The sequence below is a fragment of the Sinocyclocheilus grahami genome, unplaced genomic scaffold (assembly GCF_001515645.1).
Source record: "Sinocyclocheilus grahami isolate Dianchi unplaced genomic scaffold, SAMN03320097.WGS_v1.1 scaffold545.1, whole genome shotgun sequence".
Classification (NCBI taxonomy): Eukaryota; Metazoa; Chordata; class Actinopteri; order Cypriniformes; family Cyprinidae; genus Sinocyclocheilus; species Sinocyclocheilus grahami.
In genome coordinates this window covers 265,417-286,988 of record NW_015505724.1, presented here as the reverse complement: position 1 = coordinate 286,988, position 21,572 = coordinate 265,417, and the positions used below count along the sequence as shown (strand labels likewise).

The window sequence follows — 21,572 nt, the reverse complement described above, 5'->3', positions numbered from 1 at the left end:
GCTGTTTATCAGCGCATCTCTGTTTGTTTACAGCGGTACCCCAGGAAACACTGTATCATTGCTGTTCATTAGCTGCTTTATTTACAGCGGTAACCCAGGAAACACTGTATCATTGCTGTTTATAAGGGCAACTCTGTTTGTTTACAGCGGTAACCCAGGAAACTCTGTATCATTGCTGTTCATAAGCACCACCTGCTGGCAGAGAGTGCATCTGCTGTTTCCTTCAGATATGTTTTATGTAGCATAGTTTCACAAAACTACAGTCAGACAATTCTGTTTTTGCTTCAAATTTCAAAGTATACAGTGTAATTTAGATTAAAAACTACTCATTCTGCATCTTAGTTTGGATCATGATTAAAATGCATTGGTTGATTTTGGGGTTTGTTTTAAAATTAAAATTTAGTTTTGTTATTTCAATTTCAAAAAGAAACATGCAGCAATAGCCTAATAAAATGACACCTTTTCATTTACTGTATAATGTCTTCAATCTCATTTTGTTAAAAGAAAAATCGTGAGAAAATCGAATGGTGAAATCAAACCCGTGAATCGAATCGTGAGTTGAGTGAATCGTTACATGCCTAATCGGCGGATAGAGCTAGGAACAGAGAGCTGGGATAGTTTGGTCTGGAGGAGTGCTGGGATGATTGTACTGAAAGCAGAACTGAAGTCCACAAACAGGATCCTCACATAAGTCCCTGATTTGTCTAGATGTTGTAGGATATAATGCAATCCCATGTTGACTGCATCATCCACAGATCTGTTTGCTCGGTAAGCAAACTGCAGGGGGTCTAGTGATGTCCTTCAGATAACCAGTCTCTCAAACGACTGCATGACCACTGATGTTATTTCAGGCATTGAACCAAAAATTCATTCAAAAAACCCATTGAGTTCAGGTCGAAATGCTAAAATGCTAACTCATCTCTGGGCCTATAATAATCTGTCATCCCTGCATCACATTTTTTTATAACTGTAATAGCATTGTAGACATCTCATTTGAAAGTTTGGTATTTTATTTTGAACAATGTCATTGGTGTGTTTTTGGGGAGGTTTTCTACAGTGACAGTGTGTGTTTCCCTGCTGAAGATGAGGACCGTCTGTGTCATAGTCTGCCAGTCACTGGCTGTTGTGCCGCTTTGTTTCTGCCGTCTCAACCCGCACGGCTCGCAGTCATCCATTCTGACGGCCGCTTCAACAACAACACACTCTCAGTCTTTGACCTGACCATGAAGGAATCCAAATACAAAAAGGAAACGCAAGGTTGGCCTTAAAAATATGTTGCTTATTTTTGTTAATATTTTCGTACACACCTACAAATTACAAATAAAAGTATTACAATGCAATAATCTCTACTGATACAGTATGTCATGCCTTCCCATTTTAGCTCAGCAAGTCGCCTCTTTTCAGGTAGCGCTAAGCCATCGTTCGGACGTCATTCTCAAGGCGAGAGGGAACAGCTCTCTTCTAGTTACAGATGGAAACCATCTGAAGGTCTACACATTTAAAGGAGAACTTGTTGCTAGTTTTGAAGACCATTTACAGCCAATCACTGCTCTTTGTGTGGTAAGCTGTTTGACCAATACATTTCAAAGCTCTCCCTGTGAATAGTTTGACTTATAAAATGAATTGTGCTATCTTGCAGGACAGTTTTAGGGTGGTGACAGCATCTCGTGACCTGTCTCTCAGAATACTGACCTGGAGAAATGATCCAGAGCATGGACTTGCACTTGAAAGCCAGTATCATTTGCTCGGAGGCTCCTTCACAAGGTCCAGGTACAGCATTATCGCCCACACTGTCATGTGATTTTTACGTGCACCATGTTTTGACGGGTAAAGTAACTTTTTTTGTATATATGTATTTCCAGAGGATTCACCAACGTTGCCTGTGATTATTCGAGTATTGTGGGCTCTGTGGAGTCAGTGGATGGGAACGATGTTCTGAAGGCTTATACCTTTGATTTCTGACCACATAATCACCAGATGTATTCAGATCTTTTATATTTACTGACCAGGGCTGCGTTTCCCCAAAACCATCGTAAGCCTAAGTAGATCGTAGACCCATTGCCACCAATGGTCTCTACCATCAACTATCATTGCTTTTGAGAAACGCAGCCCAAATCCATGTATAGCCTGCGATGCTGTTACATTAATGAGACAATTAAAACATTAGAACTAATATTTTTACATAGATATCAAAAAGGTTAGAAGAAATTGTGGGATTGTTTGCATAAAATATATAACTATAATATGACTATAACTTTTCCTCTTTGCAATAAAGCTAATCTCAGAAGATTTAATTTCTAGTTGTGTGCAATCAACTGCAAAAAAACTGTACAAACATGGTACAAAAATGAGAGGTTTCAGTTGCGATGCTTTTCAAGTATTAGCACAATGGCACATCGTATACAGTGTATGGTATTTCTTTTACATCAAATAATTTACCATGTAAAACGCATTTTCCAACTTCTACAAATGGGACAATTATAGTTCAGTCTATCTGTGGGCTAAATCACATGTTGGATTCCTCATCAGAACCAAGACCTGAAAAACATCCAAAGAAACTGCAGCCGTAGATGTGTAGAGCTCATCTTTGATGTTGGACAAAGATGTAAATAAACTAATTCTCTTTGTAATTAAGATGTTCAGCTAGTTAATGTCACATGTGTTAGACCTCAAACTCATTCATGACAGCCGACCTCAAATGATGCAGAGCAATCTTCAAGATCCTGTTCATGATTTTGTGGACACTCTTCCCACCATCTGTGTTCTTCATCTAAAGAGAGCACCACGGTAAATAAAAGTATGCATGTGACCATTTCAGGGCATCTCAGAATCACACACAGTACCTTTGTGAAAGCTTTTGTCGCTCGCTCCAGGAAAGTGCTCTCGACTTCCTCGGGTATTGTTAATACATGAGCAAAACAGTCCAGAATACTCATCACTGTTTCTCTTGAAGCCTGAGGATGGTAATAAGAATGGATTCACATCATGGAACAAAATTAAAATGTACGCATGAAATGTCTCTCGTTAGTCATATTGATCCATACTAACCTAAAGTTAATACATTGTAAAATAACAGATCTGCTATTTAAATCTTACCCTATCTAGGCAGTTGAGCACAGTTTGAGGGTCCTGACTGGTCTCTGTTAGTGTGTGAACATCATGAGCTGAGATGATTGGCTCTTTGAGCTGCTCCAGCCAGGACCACATGATTCCAGACAGAATAAATGGGTCTTTTTCCAAACACAGTCGCTCCCACGCACCTTGATGATTAAGATCTGCCTGCAGAGGAGAATAAACTAATTTACTAATCTTTCATTCAGAAAGTTTAGGCCATATTTTCTATATGATGTGAAGAGATAGCCATATAAGACTAACTCTGACATCTTTAGGTTTCAGCGCCATAGAGAAACATTGGAAGCTCCAAAGCTCTCATCGGTTTGATGCTACAAAAATGGCAAAACGGTGTGCCTAGGGTACTTGTAACACTGATACCAGTTATCCTGAGAGGATAGGCAATGGAATTTATTTTATTCCATTTCCTAAACCCAAACAAAACAGAGCAAAATGTCCCTAAGCATTCACCCCCAATCCCAATGAAGACAAAAACTTTCATTTTCTGGTTGTCATACTCTCATTAAGTTACAATTTTCATCTGTTTAAGCAGAATGTTAATGTCATCTTGTGCTGCAATGTATCTCCGGCTAAAACTAGCTAATGTTAAAGTTAGTGAGTCCATATAACGTACCAACATAAATACTTCTCACGTCATGTACAGTGTAGGTCAAAAACAAAGCTCTACATTTCAGTGCCTCTCCATATTAAACTGGTTAAATGTAAATTAATTTAATCCAACCCTGCGGTACATGAATCCTGGATGTTGTAATCTGCAATCGTGACCGTAACATGAGGCTTCTCCCGCTTGCATTGTGATCTGTAAACCCTCGCTTCCAAATTAATCTTGTTACCCACCATATTTATTTTAAAATCTGTTATATGTGACCCTGGAGCACAAAACCAGTCATAAGGGTCAGTTTTTCGAAATTGAGATGCATCATCTGAAAGATGAATAAATGAGCTTTCCATTGATGTATGGTTTGTTAGGATAGGACAATATTTGGCCGAGATACAATTATTTGAAAATCTGGAATCTGAGGGTGCAAAAAAATCTAAATATTGAGAAAATCATCTTTAAAGTTGTCTAAATGAAGTTCTTAGCTATGCATATTACTAATAAAAAATTAAGCTTTGATATATTAATGGTAGAAAATTTACAAAATATCTTCATGGAACATGATCTTTACTTAATATCCTAATGATTTTTGGCATAAAAGAAAAATGTATAATTTTGACCCATACAATGTATTGTTGGCTATTGCTACAAATATCCCCCAGCGACTTAACACTGCTTTTGTGCTCCAGGGTCACATATATCCCTCCATGGCATTTTTAAGTCCCACTTGAATGGTCATTCTTCTGTGTCCAAAATATATAAAAAACAGTGGGGAACCGTCAGGGCCCTCTAGGCCCTCAGAGAGGGCCTAACTTATTGTAAAAACAATATTTACAATTTTTAAATAAATGTTTTAAAATATAATATTTTTAATAAAAAATAATTATTACTAATTTTAAGCAATTCATAATTTGACAAACATCATCTAAATAAAATATATACAACTTCTGTGAAAAAAAAAAACCCCTCTTCAAATCGGTGTATTCAGTGAATGGACTTATGAACACTGCCCATTTTCTCCATATTTGAATGTTTCCGCCTAGCGTCTGCGGCTCTGTGACTGGAGGTCCAGCTGTGAAATTACAGAGGGACACGCAATAGTAAATCAATGTGGGAGTAATTTCGAATGACAGAAAAATTGACCAATCATATCTTTCCTCTAAATGGGCGAGCCTTGTTATCACTAACTTTATGACAAGTTCCGCCCGCTGTGGGGATCTTTCGGAAAAAAATATATACGCTGATAAACTAACTAGCTATTACTCACGTCACGATGGAAGCCGCAAATAACGTAAGTGAGGACATTTACTAGGCCTCTGAGCCAATAATAATATTATTTATTATAAACACTGTTTGTTTGTCATGAAGTGTCTGTCGCTATTTGTTTTGTGTCTTAAACACATTACACTTGTTGGTTTTGTGTGATGGGAGGGAGTGTGTACGTTTTGCCCGCTGAAGTGCAGATATTTGTAATGAGTATTTGCATTTGACTTAAATGTAGCTGTTTTATTTTGGCAATATCAGTCACTCTTGCTGTGCTGTTTTGTTGCGGTCGCACATCGGACGAGAAGCACAGTGGTGCCCCGGTGCCACACGTATCACACACTGAACGCGTCACGTCAGCAAACGGGATGAGAAATTGCGATCTATAGCCCAATGAATCACGGAATTTATTAGAGCCACAGAAAGACAAACGTTTTGCTAAAAAATGCACAATACACAATCTTCCAACCTAGGATGAAGTCATGTACATTAACAATAATTTGGGACAAATATAATGTAATTTAATGGAAAATGATGTGAGTGGCGCTGTAGTATTTTCCCCCGACGAGGGTAGGGGGGGAGGGCCTAGGCTCAAGGGTCACGGTTTGCTACTTATCAAAAACATCTTGGGACAAGGTTTTCACACTGACAGCTGTCATTGTAAGACAGTTAGCAAATCTGTTTGTTTGTCCGAGTGAGCAACAGTAACTAAGGTGGGCGGGGCTTACTGATAGGTCAATTAGGTCCATCATGCAGAGCTGCCTGTCTTCAGTGGGACTATGAGGATGGATTGGAGGAAGGCAGAATAAGACGCTACATGCTAAAACTCATTTTAAGTACTTGGATGACAGAAGACCACATAATCCCCTGACCTGTTGGTTTAACAACCAGGCTAGGCATTTTAATGAACTGAAACAGAGATTATGCTGACTTATTAGTGGCATTTCACAAGTTCACACGATTCACGGTTTGGCTTGCTGTTGAACTCGACCCAAGCCTGAAGTACCCCCTAGGACTTACATACGCCTCTTCAGGTGCTGACTTTTCTTCTCTCCCAACTTTTCTTTGGAACTCAACTATATTTAAAACAATGAACTAACAACAAATAAAAAGTATTTCAGCAATGCAATCTCTCTAAAACAGTGAAGATACAGTGGCAACTTCTCCTGAAGTACAATGGAAATAGTCTGCAGTCTCGTCTGAGACTATACACCAAAACCTAGATTCAGGTCAAGAGGACCACAAGATCAACTCTCCAAATCTGATGGGATATAAAGTAAATCATAGAGCAGATATCCTAAAAACTATGCAGCCACAGAACTCATCCTGCTAAAGATGGACACTCATGTCTGGAGGTGTGCAAGTTCTGAAAAAGGCTCCTAAAGACACCTCTGCTCCTCAAACAAATCCTACAGCAGGGATGGGCAGCTTCGGTCCTATTATTTTTAAGCACTCCTTAACAGTTTGGTTGGATTTTTTCAAGTATGTTTGATTAAGGATTGAAGTAAACCCTGCAGTACTGTGGCCAATCCCTGCCCTTAACTTTAATACTTAATAGTACAGGGCTGCAGAACTAAGTTCCTGGACGGCCACAGCCCTGCAGAGTTTAGCTTCAACCCTAACTGAACACATCTGATCCAGCTAATCAAGTCCTTCAGGCTTATTCGAAAACTACATGGTATATGTGTTGGAACTAAACTCTGCAGTTCTGCACACCTGTCTTAGTAAATCAGTATATGCATCTACCTGCCAAGTAGACACCTTCTGAATTTGCACCTTCTCTCCCTCCTTCTCGAGGTCTACCGCAAGGGACTGAGCCACCAGGAGGCGACGTGACTCCAGAGACAGCTCGGACTGGACAGTGATGAAGGGCACCTCTGAATGCTCTTTTTCATTATGTTGAGTCTCGTCAGGGTCAGAACTGTGCTTGCAGTCTGTCCTCCAGTAAGACAGTATTTGGGAGATGCTTGTGGTGTTTTTCTCATCTGAAACGCCTAGAGATTGGCTTCGCTGCAGGACCGACTGCCTCCTGGTTTTGAGCAGTGGAGATCCTTCTGTCTGGTCCATAAGAGTTTTCAGCTCCCATATATTGCTGGTTGAGCTGTAGATGGGATTGTCCTTGCAAGCCCCCAGAGAAGGAATGACGTAGTTCTGGGAAACACAGCTGAAAGCTCCCAGCTGATCGTTGATGGTAGTTGAGTGAATGCTGGCTAAAACCCCGAGAGGGTTATCCGAGAGGTTTAAAGATGCTGCTAACCTCTGCAGGTCAGACTCGCTGTAGCTAAGGCTCTTACGGACATAGTAAAGAGGTTGTGTGTTGCTTCTATTGGCTCGGGGTAGACCTGGAAGACGCGGCCTGATCATCCCATTTCCCAATATCTCTCTGTTTAACTGATATATTGAATTTTCATTAATCGTTTTCTCTACCACATATGTGACGTCAGGAACCTCGACAACGTCCTCCTCGATAACCTGGTGATTCTCTGCAATGTCCAGTAGGAGTCTGCAGATGAGAGGGACGAGCTTTGGCACGTATCTCAACTTCCGAGCCTCGTATCCGTGCAGTATATGTTTCTGGCGTATCAAGTATTGTGAAAGAGTAACAGGCGGCGCTCTGGGCTCCGCGTTAGCAAACACGTTCCTTAGTGGAACCAGGAACTGAGCAAATTGCCTGACACACTGGAGCTGTCCTCTAGTCTGGATAGAGTTAGCTCGTTTGCTTCGAACTAACAGAATGGCTTGGTCTGCTGTCATCTGTGTGGTGAACAACAAGAAACAGGCCAGCAACACACCTATGACATCAACAAGTAAAAAGAGTTAATATCCAACTAGCGTACATCTCGTAATGTTGCAGTTCGGTTACTACAAGATTGAAAAACTATTTAATAGGGCTTTTTTGTCTTTATTTGAGAGGACAGTCAGGGAGAGACAGGGATCAGGAAAGCCTTCCTGTAGCTTGAACAGTAGAGTATGGCATTAGCAGGGCAGGATTATGATACGCCGGTGCCCTGGGCACGGACCGATTTGAAGACCCCCCCTCAGTTGAAATCATGTTTTTGGGGCGGCGGTAATTCGGCTGGGCCCCTCTCTGGTCTAGTGCCCTGGGCACGTGCCTGGTAGTGCCGTGTGTTAATCCGGCCCTGGGCAAACATGCCATAGTCATGGGTTCGATTCCCTAGGAATGTATGAATTGAAAAATGTATAATTCTTTAATGTAAAAGCTTTGGCTAAATGAGTCCGTGTAAATGGAAAAGGACTATGAGCCGGGACTTGTACTTGAGTCACCTGGAGTGCTGTCCATAAAGCTATAGCTATGACAAACCCTAAAATAAATACATTTTTAGAAGCTTGTGCTCACTGCATGAGTAGTGCTTATGCAGATGATTTTGACTAAAGCGACTTTCGGCAGCATTATTACTGACACAATCCCTCTGGAGTAACTTGGGGTTAAGTGTGCTGCTCGAGGACACAATAATAATAGCTTATGTCTGCTTCTGGGGATCAAACCAGCAACCTATAAGCCACATCACCCAAAAAAGATGTATTTTTATTCAATTATAAATATACTGTATTTTAAACCTACTGTACCTGTTCTGCCAAGCCCTGCGTGACAGTGAACAGCCATCTTGCCTTCTTGGATGGCAAAAGACATGACTTTCACCATATCCAAGATGGATGTGAGAGACGCCACACCATAGTCATTCCATCTAAAGTTGTAGAAATATACTAAAATAAAGCAACAAGAGTACCTTTACAACCTAATCATATAAGAACAACCACTGCTATGCTTTTACTTAATGTGTTAAGAAGATTCTTTATGTCTTTAACTTCTTATTGTCACATTACACAGAAAAACGCATTGAAATCTAAAAGTTTGGCAGAATCAGACAATGTACAAAAAGCAAGTCACTCACTGCCAGCCTCCATGAATGTCTCCGGTCGGTAAGAAAAGCCACTCTCAGGATCCAGTGGGTTTCCACAGCTGGCATGTTCACCAGGGCACTGGAGGTTAATAACGGTCTTCAAACCACATCTTAACACGACGAAACAGCAAATCGTATGAGTGTACCAAACACATACTCCAGAACCAGTTTTCTAAAGGCACGTGTCTGCACGATCATCAGTTTTACCTCAAAAACTGGTCTATTACGTCAAATTTTTCAATGATTTTGGTGGAAGGGCGGGCCATGGCCAGCAGATTGTCAGTGATCCTTAAAAAAAAAAACAGAGGAACCATGAGTTGGAATAATCCATTCATACATGCTGTTATTGCATAAAACTTGGATTTACTGATTTGTTTTTTAAAAAATTGGCATGCAAAATCAAATAAACGCAAGCCTTTGATGATCGGCTGACTTTCTGTAGAGGAATCATTTTTGGGAAAGAAACTCGTTATTTTTGTTACTCTGTTTGATAAAAGAAAAATGAACATGTTATTTTGATGTGCTGGGAGAACTCAACATACAGAGAAGCTTCGGTTCATAAGACTGCCAAAGGCTTAACCTTTATTTGGTAAAGGCCATGTTTAAGTAAACAGGTGTAAGTGCACGCAGTGTACCAAGACGAGTAAATTCCTCTGATGGCCTGATTGTCTTCACTCCAGTGTGAAGGATCCTCGTACTTGCAGTTCTGCCCACCACATCCCATGGAGCACTGCATACGGTAGGGGATCACATGACACAGCGCCTCTCGGACCATTGTGTATTTCGCTCTGGGAACGCTGGAACCTGTCACTTTAAAAAACAAACAGACATCATCTATTTATAAAATCAGCAGAGTGATCACTCGCTCTTACAGAAGACTGTCTGAAATGTGCTCCTTTAAGAATCTGCTCAGTTGATGAGACTGGCTCAGTTCTGCCATCTAGATCTTAAGTAGACATGGAAATCCTGGTTGCTTTACTGAGTACATTAGCAACTTAAAATGTCTTTAAAAATGGCAAGAGGACAAAACATCGTTCTGATGGTTATTATTTGACTATTACATCAATTTATTCATTAGTTTTTGCCATTCCTTACCTAAGTCCATGATACTCCTTCCTCCATGGCAATATCTATTTGGGCACATGATAAATTAATTAGCACTGCAGATGTCAAAGGGGAAAAGCAAAGTTTTCAGTAAGATTATTATTTATAATTTTTTTAAAAGATGTCACTAATGCTCACCAATAACTGCATTTATTTGATTGGAAATACAGTAAAAACAATAAGCTGAATTTTCAGCATCGTTACTTCAGTCTTCAGTGATGCTTAAGAAACATTTCTTATTATAATCAATGTTGAAAACAGTTGTGCGGCTTAATTTTTTGATGAGTACAAGTACAGTTCCTCCCCATTTCAAATAATGCAAAAACATTATATAAACTGTTCATTAATATTACCTTTAATTTGCCCCTCAAACGTTAAACAGCAACTACAATATGGGATGGTAGTGTGCTTAATTGTCACAATGTCAAAATGCAAAAAGTCAGGTTTCATCCTTTACGCAAAATAGAGTTTGGTTTTGTTTTGGAGTGAAATGTGACACCCATGGAGCTCCAGCAATTCAAAGCTATAAGGATATAACTTGTCTTCATACAAAAGATATTTGCATTTTTCATTAATTCACCATTATTTCACTTGCTTCTCAGACATCCATTAAAAAGTCTTCAGCGACCATCATGTTAATTTCTTTACTCACCATTGATTCCAGAGAATGAGTTGCGATTATTACTCACCCAAACACAGCTAGAGAAAATCAACTGTACTTTCTCTTCAATGCATTGAATCCACAGCTGATTTGATAACTTGTGTCAATATATCATTTATTTTGTCTTCCTTTAAGATGCACGCTCTTCTTCACTGTGCAAAGCTTATGGATCCATCCAGATCGGCTGTACATCCTGGTCATTTTTAAGCAGTAAGTGTCTGACTGAAGGTAGAGTTAGTACTGCTGTTCTGTGCTCACATCAAAGAGTGAATATAAAGCGGCTATTTCAGACTCCCTCAAGATTTACCATCTAATCCACTTGCTCCTGAAATAGCCCATTTCTCTGGCCACTGACCTCAGAGAAGGACAGCGTCATCAGCCACAGCTCTGGCTGCATTCTAGTCATTTCAGCTCTAGTTCATTGCTTCTTTACAGACATTGACGGCTGTTAATTCAACCCATCAAGAGGCCAGTGCAGCTCCTACTGAAGCCAGTAACTGAAAATGACAGTGAGGTGAGGTTCTCAAAGCTTTGCAAACTGATGGACTTACAGCAAATCTGATTAAAGGAGAGTCTCCTAAGTAGGAAGTTAACAAGCAGCTGACGCACTGCTCCTCCATCAGCATCAGAGTCAAACTCATCGGTGACCCTGGAGCACAAAAGCAGTAAGTCAAGTCGCTGGGGGTTATTTGTAGCAATAGCCAACAATACATTGTATGGGTCAAAATTATAGATTTTTCTTTTATGCCAAAAATCATCAGGATATTAAATAAAGATCATGTTCCATGAATATATTTAGTAAATTTCCTACAGTAAATATATCAAAACTTAATGTTTGATAAGTAATGTGCATTGCTAAGAACTTCATTTGGACAACTTTAAAGATGATTTTCTCAATATTTCGATTTTTTTGCACCCTCAGATTCCAGATTTTCAAATAGTTGTATCTCGGCCAAATATTGTCCTATTCTAACAAACCATACATCAATGGAAAGCTTAATGTAAAGCATAATTGTCATTATGACAATACCTATATAAAGACAAAAGACAGTAAGCCACTTTAAATGAATTAAAGAACAGTTCAGAGATTTTATTGTTTATGAATAAAGGACATTAATAATCATTACATAACGGTAATTACGGAAAACCTGTTTGGCCCTCTTAAGTGTCACTGATTTTAAATGTCAGTGCATCACATATTTCCCACAAGTGCGATAATCTACCGTATATAAGTGCAGGAATCAAACTGGTCTCGACTCTTTCTACATTAGTTTTACTCACACATTAAAATGAAGAGGAAACACTCCATAATGACAATGACGCGCTCTATTCTGCTCAATACTGTCAACAAGTTGACAATATAATTATTAAACATTTTCAGATTTCATGAAATATAGTCTTATTTCATGAAATCTGTCACTGAAAGGGCTCATGTTAGTGAAAGAATGAATTCAGAGCCATTTCTCTGGATGTGAATTAAACGTGTGTTAGAGCAAGGTCACAGATTACTTGGGTTTACTTGTTTCCAATAAAGTCCATCAGCAAACTCTCGGCAAAGCCGGAAAATCACATTAAGGGCTTCACTGGTGGGATTACCCGAGTTCACGCAGGTGAAGTGTGTCATTTAAGCTCTCAGACACATCTCGTGACACACTCACACAGCTTGAAACCAGCTCAGACTCGTTTTAAAATAACGAATGAATCTGAGAAGGGGAAAGTGCTCAGTACTGACGGTCCCTTAATTAATGAACAACAGCATTCTGGGAAATTACAGTGTCTGGAATTTCACAATTCTAAAATAATGGAAATTATTTTTAAAAATACAGCATTTTACTTTGTAGGTGCAACTGATTTTTGTTAGAATCACATAAATAGGTCAAAAGAGGAAAAAACAAACAGGATAAAATACCAGCACGATTAATGTTAAACACATACCATGTTTGCCATAAGTATGCTGTAAACCCGTCTTGTATAAAATACAAGCAATGTTACTAAAGCTGTTGCTTTGTGCCCTGTAAAGTGTGTGGTTTGGCTGGTTTGAGCTCCACATGCTTAATGTGGATTCCAGTAGACATCTACTTCTTTTTCTTCTTCTGATTCCCTTATAGAGAAAAATCACAGTCAGTATGGATAATAATAATAATAAGATTCCATCTACCACACTCTGAGATTGAAATCTGCGATTTGAAATGGACAGGAAATGAAGTTTACTGAAAATGTAGACAAAAAAAAAAAAGGAAATTTTAAAAAGTGTGCATGTGTGTTTTTGTTGAGTGTCATATTTGCTACATCAGCTTTTATAGCTATATAGTATGATACAGGTGAATATGGAGCTCATCCTCAAGGATGAAAGAAAACACCTAATTTTTATCCAGAGGCCCAAACGGAGTAAAACGATGCTTCAGTCCAGTAAGTGTTCATCTTGAAATATTACTAACAACCTAAGTTTATAAAAATCAGTAAAGATTTCACAGCAAATAGACAGATGAAGCACGAGCTGAAGCTGGACGTTTGTACAATTACACTAAAAGGCCTTGTTCTTGCTACAGAGGTAAATTATCAATCAGATGACTGAAGGCATGCAGAAGATTGTGTTTTGATCATTTCGATAATTTAGAGGCCTTCGGAACCTTTTTTTGTTGTTGTTGTTGTTAATGAAACTTTCCCACATTAAAGTGTCGATAAAAAGGACTGCATGAAGCTAAGGATTTATTCTGGGGGCCAGGAAAGTTTAGCAAAAATTAATGTTTGACAACCAATGTCCCCTCTAAGCTGCACACTTCTTATGTCGCGGCAGTGCAGAAGAAATAATATGCCGCGCGCAGGACAAACACGAAAAAAATTAGTTGGGAAAGCCGTTTGATTGAATTCTAGTAAATGTGAAATAATTGCAATGCTCGGGCAAACCGCTATAGAGTTAGAGCCGCTGAATGCAGGTTTACAGGTTTCACAGAAAGAGAATGGTGTGTGGTGTTGCCAAGCGGCAACCTCCCGTGCTGTGTCCCAATGTGCCTACTTATACTACGCCCTTAAAGTATGTACTCTTATGGTGAAGAAAAAGTACACACTTTTGAGTGTGTAGTAAAAGAGTAGGCAAGCTTTGGGACATACTATCACGTCATACAACTGCGTCTTTAACGGACGCTCTGTCGCACCAGTTACACGCACCGTCACTGTAAACTGGCCTGTCAATCAACTTCTCACAGTTTATATCCTCCACTTTTCATTTCATTTAACTTCCTACCATATCGGAGAGAAAAGTAGTAGCTCGTTGATCTGCCAGTTAATGAAATGATCTGCCAGTCTTTCATAACTCTGCTCATATTTTCTGCATAATGATGAATTTAAAAGTTAACGACCAAAGGATGTTTATAAACGTTTACATTGCTGTTGCTGATGAAATATAACACAGATAACATTAAATATTTTTTGCCAGGTTAAATGTTGAATATTAATAACAAACCCCTTTTTGTAAACCTCTCTAATGCTGCGTTCAAGTCCTTCTGGGACGTTTGTTCTTACGAGTTGACAAGTCGTAATTACGACGTCAGGTGCGTTCAAGTCCGTTTAGTCGGCACAAGATGGCGGTGTACCTTTTAATAAATTACAAGAAAATACAACAGGGTCTGTTAACTCTGCTAATAGAAAATGAAGAGCAAAGAATTCGCATCAGGTGTGTTTTGCGTTTTTAATCTTTTTTTTAGACCAGGATCCCAGTATAACTGATTTTATGATGTTAAAATACAGAGATTAAAAAAAGCTGTTAGCTAAATGCAACATGGCAAATCAAAAGATTTTTCACCTATAGGTGCAAAAATGATAGCATTTTAATTTACTTGGATTTCATTAACTAGCTGCGTAACAAGAACATGACCAATTTAAGTTTATAGGACAACTAAACTATCAATTTAAACAAATGTACCGTCAACTATAGACGTTGCATCCATCGATTCCGCCATGTTTCTCATTGACACGCCCCCAACTCAGAAACTCAGGGCTTAAAGAAAATGAAAGTTTCCCACTCATAATAACAACTTTGTGGTGGCGTTCATGTGCGTTCAACTCGTAAATACGATCTATCCGACATGACTTGAACGCACCATACCTAACCGCCAGTCACGCGCATCCGCCATTTTTTTTTTTTGCGTTTTATTCGTGTTTGTAGTTCTGAACAGAATCCTTCACCAAAAACGCAATGGATTGTGGGCAAATTTTAGCCATTAGAGTGTGCTCGGATCCACACTTCACAAATCGACCTGAAATAGTAGACCATCCGGGGACTTTTGGCATACTCTTTTCAACATACTATGCTTTGGGACACACTTATTCTAATATCACAAACTATTTAGGATGGATAATATGAACATTGAGACGCAAGGCTGGTCTCTCTCTCTCTCTCTCTCGAGTAGAGGTCTGCGTTCCCGCGGGACCCAACCAGATTTCTTGCGACGCGGGATTAAATTCCCGAATAAAACGCGGTAGCGGTCGGTAACTCTGGTGTAATTTGAACGGGAGCGGGTCGTGTAACAATATCCCGTTCCCGACGTCCTTTCAGAATAACATATCTGTCCTTTATTCTGATTGACCACCGGTAGCCTGCACTCAGGACTACCGGTGGTAAATACGGCCCTCAGACAGAACAGGCAGGTTGTCGATGAGTGACAGAGCAGAATAAGGATGGAGCAAAGTGTGGCTGCGCTGTCCTTGAAGGACGTTCAACTCAGTTTTGTTTATATTTTGCTTTGCCTATCATTTTAAATGACAGATATCGTAGCCTATTTATTTTTCTCTGCGACACTTTTTCCTATTGTTTTAAATGTTTAACGAATTGTATCCTGACAAGACGAATAAAAATAAGAAATACAATTTTTGTACAACATTTTTATTTTATCTGTGACACTTTTTTTCCCGACTGTGTTGGCAGCAGTTGCGGTAAATAACTTCAAGACTCTTGACAAGACGATTTATATAAATACAATTTTGTGCAGACTACAATTTTATTCGTCAGCCCATCTCTCTTTCTTTCAGTAGCGGAAACTTAAATGTGAGATTCTGGAAAGGAGATATAAATTTAGCGGGAACGGTCGGGCAGAAAATTATTGTAAGCGGACAGCGGGTGAACAAAGAGTGAATATATAGCGGGAGCGGGTGGGTGCGGAATATAACCTTGCGGGAGCGGGACTAAAAAAAACCTCTACTCTCGAGTCCAACACGGAAGTGACTTAAACTGCAATTTATCAACTGGCCGCTAGAGACTGGCTCCAAAAGTGAGTCCCCATGTTAAAATGCCCAATTTTACAGCAGAAAAAAACATGTTTACAGCCTGGTACAAAAAGTGGTTTTGTTCTATATAGCAAATTTTGCCCTTCATGACAACTGTGGGGGGGGGTGAATGTTTTTATAACTCATCCGTTTAAATTCTATTAAGCCTTAAAGTTCTGCATAATTAAGGGCATGGCCACTTGAGTGACAGGTGGATTGCCGCTGCTGTCACCACCGTCGAGCTAGGCTTCAGCAACCAGCTCCACCCACGTCCCGCCTCTTTTCGATTATCCAGGAGTGACGCACTGCCAAGATGGCCACTTTGGGCTTCAAAAACACACTTCAGAAACCTACGGGTGACGTCACGGACACTACGTCCATGCTTTATACAGTCTATGTGTGCGCCAAATGAGTCGCTGTAGAAATCAAATACTTTTAATAGTTGAGGATGAAACAGCTCAACACGAGAGAAACGCAAACGTAATGACATGTGAAATAAAACCTCATCATGTTTGAAAGAAGAGTGCTTAAGTGCTTGATTAATAGCAGATGATGGTAACAAAACTCTGACACATTTACAGTCACACAGGTGCAGTAGTGTGCAAACTCTACCTCTCTAAACTCTACTTAGATAACTATATAAGAATTCACATGTTCACGTTCTTTGAAAATATTTAGCGTACAGATCTCAGTTTAAATGCTTCAGTTTGTTTTCTGTTCCATTCTATTCTATTATGTTCTATTCTATCAGTTTAAATGCTTCAGTTTGTTTTTATATTATATTATAAATTAATAATTGACCTCAAAAAGGGAATTCATGAGCAATATCTGCTTCATGTTTTATATTATATTATAATACATAATATGTATTATAACAAATGATTGAACCGTTCTGATTTTTTTTTATTTTTTCTGATTTTTTATAGAATTTCTTGGTAACACAGAACTGTTATAAAAATTCTCAGGTAACCTAAAATGTGCATTATTTACATCAAGGGTCAAATCAAATATAAATAGCACATTAAAGTTAAAAAGTAGCACACCGTTTTGTGTGCGCTGTACAGCTCTGCTATAAAAAATGTTTTTGCTCAGATGGCCGAAATGTCTGCCCAATAGGGAAGTTTTGCTCAGCAAGAAAAAAAAATGAGAGAACATTGCTGGCAATTTTTTTATTTTTTTTTTTAAATGCTGGCAGGGAAAGAGTTTTAAAAAATGGTTCAATCGAATGGCCGTTTTGGTCCACTTTCTCACCTGTGCTGCTCCACATCATGAGGCTGAGCTTCTCTCCTAACAGGTAAAGAGGAGCCATGAAGAGCGACGCGCCTCCGAGGAAAACACACAATCCCACAGGACTCAAGTGAGCCATGATAGGATACACCCAAATCCCTGACGCATGGTGCACCCACAGCACCCTAGTGAGAGACAGACGCATGAACCAGAGAGACCAGAACAAAACTAAACTTTGCTTAGGTCTGTGTGAAGCATGCAAGCAGACGAGATTACCATGACAGATACAGGGCAGCAAATAAAGCCAGACTGAAAATGCCTTTAGTGCGACTGGGATATCTGTGATTCTGAAGGAACATCTGCAGCAGCAGCAGCGGCATGATCACTGTGTGCTGGGGAAAAACACAACACAAATCCTGAACTACTCCACATACTGCAGTACATGAGAGCTGGATTAATGCTGCGCAGGTCACAAAGGTCAGCCAATACTGCAGTACATAACTCTAAAACAATGCACTCACCATTGCATGATTCAGCCAGATGGGAATGATCTCGTCTAACAGTTTTGGATACACCAGCTCTCTGTCGTAAGTGTAGAGAGTCCAGAAAGAAATGAACACAAACTGCAGGCAAGAAGATCAGGATCGAAAACGTCAATAAATTCAAAGTTCACATTAGCAGTCGACCAATAAAGGTTTTGTAATAACCACTGATGATACCAATATCAAGAGAGCAGGCTGTCCATCGTCCGATTTAAATAATACACAAAATGATTGAAACGGACACTTATTTTACACTATATATATATTCACAAAAAAAAATAAAAAGTAATAATAAAAGACAGCATGCATCGGCATCAAACAAACCACTTTTGTTGAACAGGCAGTTATCAGTTAATTAATGAGCCCGATATCAATCCATTAATAGCTTATACTTTTATACATTCACATCCACTTATTGAACCTAAAACCCTGATGAAAAAATAATTAATGCCCATGATATTTATCAGTCAGTCACATACTATAGAACCACTTTCAAAACTACAAAAACTGTAACCTCAAATAATTCTAAGAATGCATGGGAAATTCTATAAAGCCTAAAAAAGTTGCTATCATAAATGCTCTAATGATTTTGATGAGGAGCCATCTGTTTTAATATTAACAGTGTGCATTTAGTCTTTCCAAAAATACTGTGACATCATTGGGACAGTCATGCTCAAAAAATAGCAATATGTTAAATGAATTATTTTGTATAATTAAATAAATTAACCAATAATAAAATCTGTAGTTTACTCAAACACATAACAACTTGAAAGAGAACTTAAACTTTTAGCTAATTTTCAGTATGATATATGAAATATAGCACACAAGTCAGATGATACTTCGACTTTTGTGTCATCATATTGGAGCTGGACAGCCCCAGTTCTCATTGACTTTAACTGTAATAAAAAGAGCGACCAGGTATTCTTTAGAAACCCATCCTGTTTTCAATATCATAAAGGTTTGAAACAACATTCTCATGTTGTTTCAAACCTTTATGATATTGAAAACATACCTTTATGATATTGAAAACAGAGTATAAGAGAGACTTGTCAGTTTTAGGTGAATAGGTAAGTCAGGGCTCCAGACTGCCACCAAATAGTTGATTTGAAATGATCTGTTTTCAATATCATAAAGGTTTGAAACAACATTCTCATGTTGTTTCAAACCTTTATGATATTGAAAACAGAGTATAAGAGAGACTTGTCAGTTTTAGGTGAATAGGTAAGTCAGGGCTCCAGACTACCACCAAATAGTTGATTTGAAATGATGGATGGGTTTCAAGCTAGAGTAAAGATCGCTTCTTAAACCAGAAATGGTGATTCATGTGGGGACAAAAACATGCAAGCACTGTCACCCACAGCAAGTTTAGTTTTACTCTTCTTTTTGAAAAGCTTGTTATCTTTGCTGTTTACCTCACCTTATGCGAAGCTCTCTTTTATTTATTTGATTCCTCAGTGTTTGCTAAACGTTCTGTAATTTATCAGTCGGTATATAATACAGCATGTGCTGTGTGCCATGCCTCATCTTATTCGTTTTTGTTAATAAACGTTTTGTAAGCTAGTTTGTTAATGTATCTTACTGATTTATTGTTGTTGTGCTTTTTAATTAAGAATAACCGTGAATCCATCTTCTGTTTTAGTCTTAAAAAGTGAAAGGTGTGTAGAAACAGTTCTTGTAAACATGACAAGAGCACGAATTCGAAAGTGAAAGCATCCGAAGCCCGCGGCTTATAACACAGCAAAAGAGGATCTCCGTTCACAAAACTCAATCACAAATAATACTGATGAAAAATAACGGGTTGAACGTTAACCACTTTCTTTCCATATAACTATAAACTATGATAAAATTTCTCTGGATTTAACCTTTTTAATGGTTTATCAAATTAAATTTTATTAATAAAAAAGCATGTCTAATTAACTAAAATCATGAAACTTAAAACAATTTAACATCAATTTATTAAATGTTTAACAAAATGTAAGTTTATGAAAATCCTTATGAAATGTTTTATTTCTCCCAACCTTCTGTTTTATTGTTACCAAATTATGTGTTTTAGCATGTCTAATTATATGAAAGCATAAAAACAAGTTTCATTTATTCTTACAATAGCCTTAGGATTTTTTCCTCAGAAATTCTGTGTTGTGTATTTAAATTTTTTAAGGCATAAGACATTCATTTAATCTATCTTTTAAGTAATGAAAATTAAACAAATTTTATTTTTTGGAAAATAAAGGTAATTTAATATTAAGAAATACATTAATAATAATAATAATTAAAACATTAAGAAATATTGTATGATTATTCCTTAAAAATCAGGTTTTAATAATTTTAGTAGTAGTAGCAGCCTGTTACGTACATTCTGCTGAACAATAGTAATATATCTGCCGCAATGTCTTCAAGTTAAACCAAACCCTTATTTTGACGGGTTGCCGTGAATAGGATTTTTTCCTCAGAAATTCTGTGTTGTGTATTTAAATTTTTTAAGGCATAAGACATTCATTTAATCTATCTTTTAAGTAATGAAAATTAAACAAATTTTATTTTTTGGAAAATAAAGGTAATTTAATATTACAATTAAAACATTGAAGAAATATTGAATGCCTATTCCTTAAAAATAAGGTTTTAATAATTTTAGTAGTAGTAGTAGCAGCCTGTTACGTACATTCTGCTGAACAATAGTAATATATCTGCCGCAATGTCTTCAAGTTAAACCAAACCCTTATTTTGACGGGTTGCCGTGAATACCTTTACATTTCTGTGTCTGTGTGTGTGATATGAGGACAGTTTTACTGAAATGAAACGGTCAAATGCTGATGAAGTGACCCTCAGAGCAGTTCTGGAGATGCTGTTCATGTATTTATGTCCTCATTAGTGAGACGGCATGCCGTCGTGTAAATAAGATAAATAACATAAAGCTATTTAGTTTGCTTAATAAAAGAACAAGGTATAGACCTGTTCTATAGGAAAGGTAACTTTAATGACTTCTGTTGTGATCTGGCGCTATAGAGAAAATAATTAAATAAAATGAACTTGACCTTCGAGGGGGCGGGCCGCAGGCAGGGGAAACACTGCGACCACACCATGTGCTCCTGCGACCAACAGAGTAAGTTAGTCGCAAAAGAGCGAGCAGTGGGAAGAATGAGTCTGGAGCCCTGCAAGTGTACATTGAGTCGAAGTAAATATTTTAGGGGCTATTGTAAGTTCTGACATTTTCTGCGCTCATACAAGAAAGCCCTAATTCGTTATCAAACCTAATCTGTCCTGACGTTACTAATACTCACGGTCCCGACGGGAAAGGCCAGCACGGTGAAGTGAAAGTCTCTGGCTCTCGTGACGGACACAGCGCCGTGCACCGCATCCGCCAGCACACACAAGCCGAACAACAGCGCCTGCGACACCTGCAACAGAACCAGAACCACACACAGGTGACACGCCTGATCCGAGCTGCGCGGTGACACTAGTGCAGGACTCAGGCTCATACCAGATTAATAAACGTCAGGTATTTCCAGCGTCCTCCGTATGATCGCACACCGGGGTGTCTGTCTGAGATCTGCAGAGTACAGTTACTCCAGATAGTAAACACATACCAGCTCAACATAAGCAGGTGAACCAGCAGGCTCGTCTTTGGTCCGAGTCTCGTGGCGGCCGCCATGCTTCACCGGATCTGACGTTACCGGAAAGGACGTTTCTCCAGGAAGAGCTTTCATGCTGTTTTTACGAAATAGTAAACAAAAGCATTCTTTATATATATATATATATATATATTTTTTTTTATTTGTTGGCTATCTGTAATAATTAAATAAAAATAGTTTCCTGATAATGTGTATAATAACTATTTTAATATAGCCCCCCCCCACCCCCCC

At 38.6% G+C, this 21,572-nt stretch overlaps 3 protein-coding genes across 5 annotated transcripts in view; 1 reads left to right on the top strand and 2 right to left on the bottom strand.

Moving 5' to 3' along the window:
• Window positions 1-1,983, top strand: part of fbxw12 (F-box and WD repeat domain containing 12) — an 8,432-nt gene extending 6,449 nt beyond the window's left edge. Inside the window, exons 7-10 of the mRNA XM_016238697.1 lie at window positions 1,047-1,257; window positions 1,382-1,560; window positions 1,640-1,770; window positions 1,863-1,983. Of these exons, the coding sequence (XP_016094183.1) occupies window positions 1,047-1,257; window positions 1,382-1,560; window positions 1,640-1,770; window positions 1,863-1,962 (621 nt within the window). The 3' untranslated portion in view covers window positions 1,963-1,983. The remainder of the gene's footprint in view (window positions 1-1,046; window positions 1,258-1,381; window positions 1,561-1,639; window positions 1,771-1,862) is intronic.
• A 656-nt stretch (window positions 1,984-2,639) lies between these two features.
• Window positions 2,640-11,360, bottom strand: LOC107555790 (protein tyrosine phosphatase domain-containing protein 1-like). Of its 2 annotated transcripts, XM_016238696.1 has the most exons (10): window positions 10,710-11,360; window positions 10,012-10,046; window positions 9,552-9,726; window positions 9,124-9,204; window positions 8,908-9,026; window positions 8,582-8,719; window positions 6,740-7,785; window positions 3,097-3,279; window positions 2,844-2,954; window positions 2,640-2,770 (listed from the first exon to the last, which is right to left on the bottom strand). In XM_016238696.1, exons 2-10 carry the CDS (start codon window positions 10,019-10,021, stop codon window positions 2,663-2,665), a joined length of 1,971 nt encoding a protein of 656 aa, XP_016094182.1. In that variant the 5' UTR covers window positions 10,022-10,046; window positions 10,710-11,360; the 3' UTR covers window positions 2,640-2,662. The 2 variants fall into 2 exon arrangements, with proteins under 2 accessions (XP_016094182.1, XP_016094181.1); XM_016238695.1 differs by lacking the exon at window positions 10,710-11,360 and having other exon boundaries at window positions 10,012-10,157.
• Window positions 11,361-11,740: 380 nt separating this feature from the next.
• Window positions 11,741-21,411, bottom strand: adtrp1 (androgen dependent TFPI regulating protein 1). Of its 2 annotated transcripts, XM_016238710.1 has the most exons (6): window positions 21,191-21,411; window positions 20,991-21,107; window positions 17,692-17,793; window positions 17,447-17,562; window positions 17,195-17,355; window positions 11,741-12,782 (listed from the first exon to the last, which is right to left on the bottom strand). In XM_016238710.1, the coding sequence occupies exons 1-6, from the start codon at window positions 21,359-21,361 to the stop codon at window positions 12,757-12,759; spliced, it is 693 nt and encodes a 230-aa protein (XP_016094196.1). In that variant the 5' UTR covers window positions 21,362-21,411; the 3' UTR covers window positions 11,741-12,756. The 2 variants fall into 2 exon arrangements, with proteins under 2 accessions (XP_016094196.1, XP_016094197.1); XM_016238711.1 differs by lacking the exon at window positions 20,991-21,107.
• Between the last annotated feature and the right edge of the window lie 161 nt (window positions 21,412-21,572).